Raw genomic sequence first — 8,416 nt, forward strand, 5'->3', positions numbered from 1 at the left:
TAAACTACGACAGTAACTTATGACTGTGGCCTAGAGTTTAAGAGAAGACATGGAACAGCTCACTAACCAGTGCAGTTACATGCTCTTTCTGATGTGCTTTGGTAGGTCAGCTTTGTAGCTATAACAGAAACCTGTGGAGAAACATAGTTGTTGAAAGATGTCAAGGGTAGGCTGTCATTAGACCTAGCTTAAAACGGTGGGTTAATAAGAGGTACAATTATCGGGCTAAGCATGCCCCCTTCCCTCTTTAAATGTCATCCCTCAGGATGAATAAACTCTTCTGTTTATCTTTAATAAGCTTAATTTTTGCTAGGCTCATCAGAGAAGGAAGGAGTCTTAAAACACTGGTACAGGAAAATCTCACTTCTAAAGTGCTGCGCCTATGCTGAAGTAACATTTCTCCCACTGAAACAAACTATTTTCACAGCTTGATCAGTTTATCAGCTGAAGTTAAATGTTGGCTACTCTTGCCATGAGTAGGAGGAGCATTAGAGCAGGAAGAATTACTCTTTACTAGAGTCACTAAATCCTTCTTAAATTATTTACTTATTAAATTACTTTTAATCCATTAATCTCAAAGAGGTCATGGGAGCAGGAAGAGAGGATGTTTGAAGAACACTAAACATGATACATTCAATTGCACATAAAACAGTGCGTAGCAAGTCAAAATAGCTGCCAGGTGGATAAAAATTAGATTTCTGCAGTCAAAATTGCTGAATTTAACTCCTGCATGCAAATAGCTATCAACCCCTTTATAAAACTGCAGTGCACAAACTCTCAAGAACGAAGAACTCTCAAAGTACTTCAACGCATACATTTACACACACATATACATAAAAAACACAAATTAATGTAAGTGTCTGGGAATCCTATTCATGAAAGAGACCCCATCATGACAACAAAGAGGGCCCCTTCCCCAGCATATTTACAATCTAATATACTTGTCCATTTGATCAGTTTAATACTACTTGGCATTTTATAGAGCAAAGAATATCAAGGCACTTTAAACATTAAGGAGGAGGACTTTCAAAGGAGCATGCAAATTGCTCTGTGCACTTGTGCAATCACAGGCTCTTGTTTATGCACCAAAGGACTGTTTCCTTCATGCCCGATATACAGAGACAGAGACTAAGCTGAATTCCTCATCCTTTTCAAGTCCTGTAAGCCCCTCTCAAAAAATTCAAACTCACCCAAGAACTTTTACTTAACAATTAGAAGCCACTGGAAGAAAAGATTGAGTATTTTCCATGGGGCAACAGCAGTCAACTAGATTTGAAGGTCAGATTTATAGCCTCTTAAAAGAAAGGCTGTTACTTTTATGGCTCTTAGAGAAAACAGCTGAATTTAATAGCTACACCAGGGGTGTTCCAATTATGTGCTTTACTTCTGCTGCATTACAGCAATTTTAAGAACAAAATTGCAGCCTGTGAGATAGAACCAGATAGAGTTACCTGCTGTGAAAGGTTTGGTGCTGGGGTGGTTGTATATAAAAAGTGAGATGACAAGCATACTTGCAGAACATTTTCAAACGGAGAAGAGTTGGAGTTATTCTGCAACCTCTCTCAGCAAGCAGGTAATGTGCTTGAACAACATACCAGATTCCCTTTTTACTTACTCAGTGCTTACAGATGCTTGTATTGGAAGAAACTTGCATTAGAAGAGACTGCAAAGAGCACTTTTTAAGGAGCAGGGACATTAGAACAGAAACAGGCTAAACTGGATACATCTGTCAAATATCAACAGGGACTTTCATGGAACCTTTGAGGTTCAGACATTCCTGAAACTCTGAAAGGGTGTTCAAAAATCCCAATTTAGATCTTCATACAAATTTTTCAGATGTTAAATCTCTTTATAATGAGCTAATCCACACTTTGAGAGGCTCAAAATCCAGCTGTGGCTCATACATAAGCACAATGCCACTGGGGCAGAGACAATCAGAACTGGAGATCCAGAAATGTAACATTTTCATAATTCTGTAAGACAAAAATGGAGCTGTAATGTCATCATGATCAGAAAGATGTTTTGTTCTCTCACAGGATGGAAAAGTCCAGGAAGATCTTTGTCAGTGTCCTCCTGTTTGTCATGTCTGTGGAAATCTGCCTGGCTCAACACTGGTCTTACGGCCTGCAACCAGGAGGAAAAAGGAACGCCGAAAATCTGGTAGAATCATTTCAAGAGGTAGGTTCTACACTGTAAAACAACTCTGTTGCTTTACCTAGGATCCCTTATCGGTAAAAGATGCAAGCAAAAAAGAGGTGACATAGGCTTTACTCTGCCTCTTTCCCCCCAAACATACATGCATACACACACATATATATAGACACACACACACTTTTTTAAAGTAGTAATTGGAAACTAATTGGCATTAGGGTAAGATGACATTTGAGAGCCTTGCATAAAGAACAGTGCTGTCTATTGCAGACAGAGAGCTCGGGCAGCCTGCTCTAACGGGGAGACGGAAATCTGAGTGCCAGGTTAAACCTCATTTCATCTTCTCCCTAAATTTCAGCCAGTATTCTAACGGGCTGTTTTATGACAACATTCATCCACTTCACTGAGAATGTGGCAATGGGCAGCTGTCATGTGGTAACCGATTAGACAGTAAGCACTTAAATGACAAAGCAAATGTGAAAGGTTCTGTCCACCAGTGGTCTTCCCATCCTTTCTAATACTTCATGTATAGTTCCTTGTAACAGCAATCCTAACATCCTGATTTTAAGTTTGCTGTAGCACAAGCACAGCACCTGGGAAAGAGATTAATTCAAATTGTGCAGTGGAACAGTTTCATCTTCAGCTGTAACTAGTGTAGAGTTGCTTTAGCAGAAAACTCTCCCTTCATAAAGGCTGTATCCCTTCCCAATGCAGATTGCAAATGAAATGGAAAAATTAGGGGAAGTGCAGAAGACTGAATGCCCAGGCTCATATCAGCATTCCAAGTTCAGTGATCTGAAGGAAGCCATGGTAAGTAACATGTTTTTTCTTTTATCACCATGGGAAAATTAGGGGACTGGTCCAGGCTGGGAAAGTACATGGAGAGAAGAGACAAAAGGTAGTGGAAAAGGAAGAGGCGGCATGTAAGTTTAGTTCACGTGTGGCAATACTGGCTCTGCTCTTATTATCTGCATCATTGTCAAGTACCTCAGAGCTACAGACCTAGGACAGGACTACATTATTCTTATGCTCCCGTTGTAGCAATGTCCTTACTCACAAAATAAAGTCAAACACATTCTACCTTAATACAAATCCATGCAGCATTCACAGATGCTTAACTTCAAAGGCGCACTTTGCCAGCTGAAGGATCAAGCCATATGGAAGCTGCTGCTCCCAAGGTCCCTAGACTGGGAAATGTGTTTTCCATTAGATGCTCTAATGCAATGACAGCAGAGACTTCACATACAAACTAACTGCCACAGAAAGAATACTCTCAAGCAAAAAGGTGCTCTTTAATTAATATAGCAACACCTTGATCAGGCCAGATGGTCACCACTTTCTGGGATGTGTCTCTGAGCTGTACTGAAAGTTGAAACACTCAATCTCTACTTCATTTTTGAAGCCAAGACCAAAAGTTTCAAGTACACACTCTAGCCTTTCACTGAGGAACCTGGCCTGAATAAAGGCTCAAACTCAGTAACAGTAACGCAGACAGGTCAGTGTCTGACTTCCATTGTATTTTCACGCAGAAACTACCTAAAATCCAATTTTTTTTTTAGGTTATCTTTAATCCTATTTGTGCTGAACATAAAATGGAATCTTTGTCCATGACTCTGGCTTGCAATAGCACTACTTGCAGAATGAAGAGCCACAACAGGAACTTAGTATGTTTAGACATATTTTACTGCAAGAGACTATGTTAGGCAGGAAAAGATACCGGAATAGTTACCAGGATAGTTGAAATGAGTCCTTGATACTTCTTGCTCACTGAGAGAAATTTGGCCTTTCTTTGCAGAGCTGAAGGCTCCCTCCAATTAGATTCTTAGGTTTGCTCAGAAACTACTGGTAACTTTGCACATAAATGTAAAAACCTCTAAGCCTCTGCATCAAACACGTAGTTTGCATGTCTTATTCCTGTAACATGGTCCGAACTATGTCGCCTTCTTATTTCTAGCTGCTTAATGACATTGAAAACAAATTAAACTTTTTCCAGATGCAGCTCTTCCAATGTAACACATTCCCGGAGTTGCTACAGGAATATTATGCAATGAAAGGGGAGGTGTTTGGAAATGGTCCACCCCACGGAAAAACTTTTCAAATTATCTTCATCATTTCCTGGAGAAGCTGGTAGTCAGCACAAACAAAATACATCTAGTTAAGATACAAAAGGGAAAAAAATAACATATTCAGACAGCACATCTATCCAAAACACCTCAGGCTTTCAACTCGGAGGCAACAACATACATAAATATTCAACTAGGAGACCAGATCCAGCAGGATGTGACACAGGAACGTGGTTTCCATTCGAGAAGTACTAATGTACACTGAGAATGGTAACAGGGCAACTGTACCACTCCGGAATGACCCTGTAATACTTTTGCAAGCACAGCTTTCTCGTCTCTGCTATCCTGGCCAACTGCTTAAGCTCACAGAGACATTCTACATACTGACGCTTTGTGGAAGTTCATGCTTCTTGCCCTAAACTGCTGTCGAAGTGTAGTGTTCAACAGCTGTTGGGTTGCACTCCGAGAACTGCTGCAGTGGTGGGGACCCATTAACAGATGTAAAGTTGGTCATGCACTTTGGGATGAAAAGGGCCATTATAAGTGTCAGTTACATTATATTGTATGATCAGATCCATGGGCAGGTGGCAGAGAGATCATGTCGGGGCAGATTTATGTCATTCTAATCCTCCTTCCAATGGAGACCACAATATGAATATTTTAACATCTGATCAGGCTTTAAAATTCCACCATCAAAGTTATTTCTTTTCTTTAAAAAAAAGTATATGATGTGTGTTTACAGGAAAGTCTGATCGAAGGAGAAGCTAGACGAAAGAAGATTTAAACCCACAAAGCCAAATGGAACAATGGACCCAGAATAAAATTTCAAAGCTATGTTAAAATCCATTCCTCTTCAAATGGCCTCTGCTTAGATTGCATTATGTGAATAAATACTCTGAAGTTGCAATTAAATAGTAGAAGATACTTGTTGTGTAGATTACTAGCTTATATGTAAAAGAGAACGTATTTTAGGCCAGGGGCAGGGACTCAGCAGCATAGGGTCTGCTTTGTGACCTGCAATGGAAACTTGGACGTGACAGCTTTTGTTTCACACGTACAGACAATGCCTGGACAAAGGCACTGTCTGATCTCACTAATCTCTGGATAAAACAGTAATACAACTTTGTTAAAAATCAAGAATAAACTTACCATTGGAATGTAATTCTACTCACACTTCAGTAGTCCATGTATAAAAGACTTTCATATGCTCTTTTTTTACTGGTTCACTCATAAAAACTACATTTATTTTAAAAAGGTATTTACAAACTTTACAATAGTTAACGCATTTTAAAAAAAACATGAAAATTTATACATCTTGCTTTACAGACTTAGTGAATCATATGTCATTTACCCAGAGAGATGCAGACTCCCTTTCCAAAGCTTAGCTCCTACTCTTTCTTCAGAGCCAGTTTAAAAGCTGTATTTTTTGCTGATTCAATTGCAGAGGACTAAAAGAAAGAGAAAAAAAGGTACTTGCAGTCTGCAGAGGTGGGTTTTATAACTAAACCATCACATCCAGTACCTCAAAACACTCACAGAAACATGTTACACAACATCCATATTCTCCTGAATTCAAGACAAACATGTCCCAAGTTTTATCATGTTATTAAACCTTTATAATACCAACACTGAAAAACTACATCAATTAATACCATGCACATTGGGGCTGAATTTCAGAGCTGCTGAGGACTTACACCTCTGTCTAAAAAATACAAAAACTGCTGCCCATGCATGTGAAAAGCAAGTTCAAAGTATGCAGTCATGCACATCCAGGGATTTCAATGACGCCTTAAATCAGAACAGTCAGATCAATACAGCATGAAGGGATGCTTTTCACCTTTTGTTAAGCTCCTCTACACTCCTTTGTGTACTCTCTATAATGCCCAGGCATACTGTCCTAAAGGTGCTTTAATGTTAATAAGAGCAGAATTAGGTGAACCTCGTGCACTTTTGAAAAGCCCCTCTCCTGCCATGCAATCAATGAAATCACATTACTTGTTTACTTTTTCTTTCTGATGTAGTCCTAGGAAAAGCTCACCCTGGTCCACTAGATAATCTGGTCTGCAACATTAATATAAGATAAAGAAGTTTTTAATTAAGAGAAAAAAATGAAAGAAGGTAGCAGTAATGGGTCAGGAATGCTTTCACTACAAAAAAAGATTACAGTTAAATTACAGACTTCTTAAACTTATTATTTCCATTTACAATTATAAAAATAAATAAGGAGAGAAAATCTGAGCCATTATCACTACCAGTCTAACTCACTGTTAATCTGTGGAACATACACTGGGCTGCATAGTGTGAAGGTTATTAGATAGATGCAGGTTCTCAAAAACCACTGCATATACATTACGGTATTTTCTGCCACTGCATATCACAGAGCTGTTCTCACTGGAATCGGTGTCCTTTCCTAATCCAATAATCCACTGAAATGGAAAGCTGTCTGTTTCTCTCTTCCCCTGGTGTGGATTAGAGCCTGTAACATTTTTAAAGGAATTTATCACAGCATGACAAATTTTAATTAAAAGCTCCAGAAAACAAGTGTTGAGCATATTTCTCCAAAGAAAAAAACTCCTCTAAGACTTGAAATTTAACACTAGCTTTGAACAGCATGGCTATGAAATGGGATTAGATTTTGTCTTCTCTGCAGACTGGATATTTAACTTTGAGATTTGTTTTTTTCAAAACTATGAATTGGGTAGAAATGCTGCTGGTTGCTTTCATTTCTGGTATGCAGAGATGACATCATTATGGACTGTTCTCCTACTCCCATTTTTAGCCCTCCGGTTTAAAAGACATTAGATGACATTTCCAAAAGCATCTAATTAACATGGAAAGATGATTCTCATTTTGAAAACTAAGTACTGAGACCTTAAACTGTCCCTGAAAATTAAATCTCAGAACTTAAGTCAGGTAGGTACCACAGCAAAGACTAGAACACTTAAAAAAATCAGGGGTCTGGTGGGATTTCTTGTAAGAGTGTGGGCACTTAATTCCACTTAATTAAAATCAGTCAGGCCCCATGCTTATTCACACACTTAAATGCTCAACTGCCTTTAAAAATCTGACACTTAGAAGACAATGGTTTTTTCTAAAACTGGCACTGCGCCTACAGAAATTCCATCTTGTACCTCTAAGCAAACTATGCTGACTTGTATCAGCTAAGAACATAACTCTTCACATACAGTAATACATTTAAGAAAACTGAACTCCTCTTTGTGAGTTAGTTTGCCAAAAGGCAAGAAGAAGAAGCGGGAAGAGTTTACAACACTTCAGACTCTAGAACAAAAATAACACTAAGGAAGAAAAAATCCCCCAACCTTAAACCTCTTTTAGCATAGAAAATTTGCCAATGACAATGCCCAAAATATCTCGGGAAGGGAAACCTCCTCACTCTGTACTCTTTCGGCATCAGCTGTTCCTCTCCTTCCAGTTAGAGCGATGCCTCAGCTACAACAGTCTCCAACTGGCCAGACAACAAAGGCAGCAAGAAGAAAAGCCTGAACCGTGTGGACAGCAGACCAAGATAAAGTTTAAGGAACCTGCCAGGTGAGACAGTGCAATTGCAAGGCAGAGCATACAGGAAGATTATATCTTCACTGATTTTTAAGGAGCTGGCTCTATAGTAAAAGCCGAAGATCAAAATACAAACGAAAGGCCTGTTTCAGTCACCGCTCAAATCACACAAAGCACTGAAGCTTCCTAGACTGCTGCCAGCACTGGGATGGGTTACAGCCACCGCTCTCCTGACTCTCTGAGTGACTTGGGCATCTTGCTAGCTCAGGTATGAGCACCTAGGATCAGCACACAGGAGAGACAGCAACTGTTCGTATTCCTAATGGCTGGCAGCTGCATGATCCAAGGAAGGAAAGGGGAGAGGATAATTAACCACTCACATGCTAAGTACTCTGTTCATAAACCTAGTCTATAAAACTGCAAAAAAAGCAGTCAGAACCAAGTCTCCTCAAGTTAAAGAGCATTATGTAAAGGGTCATTAAAGATCAGCTGAAAAATTCTTCCAAAGGTCAGACTCCCTCCCATGAGGTTTTTTTGCACGGATTAGTTCCCTCCTCCAGGAAAAAAAAAACCTGCTGAATGTACAAGTTAAAGTTATTAAAGCAGATCAAACAGGTAGGGAAATAAGACTCACTTGCAACCAAAATACCCAAACCTGATAACTAGTTTGTTTACCCACGACAGAC

At 39.3% G+C, this 8,416-nt stretch overlaps 1 protein-coding gene across 1 annotated transcript; it reads left to right on the forward strand.

Moving 5' to 3' along the window:
* Window positions 1–1,521: 1,521 nt before the first annotated feature.
* On the forward strand, window positions 1,522–5,125 carry GNRH1 (gonadotropin-releasing hormone 1 (luteinizing-releasing hormone)). The gene is made up of 4 exons (XM_009584392.1): window positions 1,522–1,573; window positions 2,037–2,178; window positions 2,866–2,961; window positions 4,957–5,125. The coding sequence occupies exons 2-4, from the start codon at window positions 2,038–2,040 to the stop codon at window positions 4,996–4,998; spliced, it is 279 nt and encodes a 92-aa protein (XP_009582687.1). The 5' UTR covers window positions 1,522–1,573; window position 2,037; the 3' UTR covers window positions 4,999–5,125.
* The last annotated feature ends 3,291 nt before the right edge of the window (window positions 5,126–8,416 follow it).

The sequence above is a fragment of the Fulmarus glacialis genome, unplaced genomic scaffold (assembly GCF_000690835.1).
Source record: "Fulmarus glacialis isolate BGI_N327 unplaced genomic scaffold, ASM69083v1 scaffold42898, whole genome shotgun sequence".
Lineage (NCBI taxonomy): Eukaryota > Metazoa > Chordata > Aves > Procellariiformes > Procellariidae > Fulmarus > Fulmarus glacialis.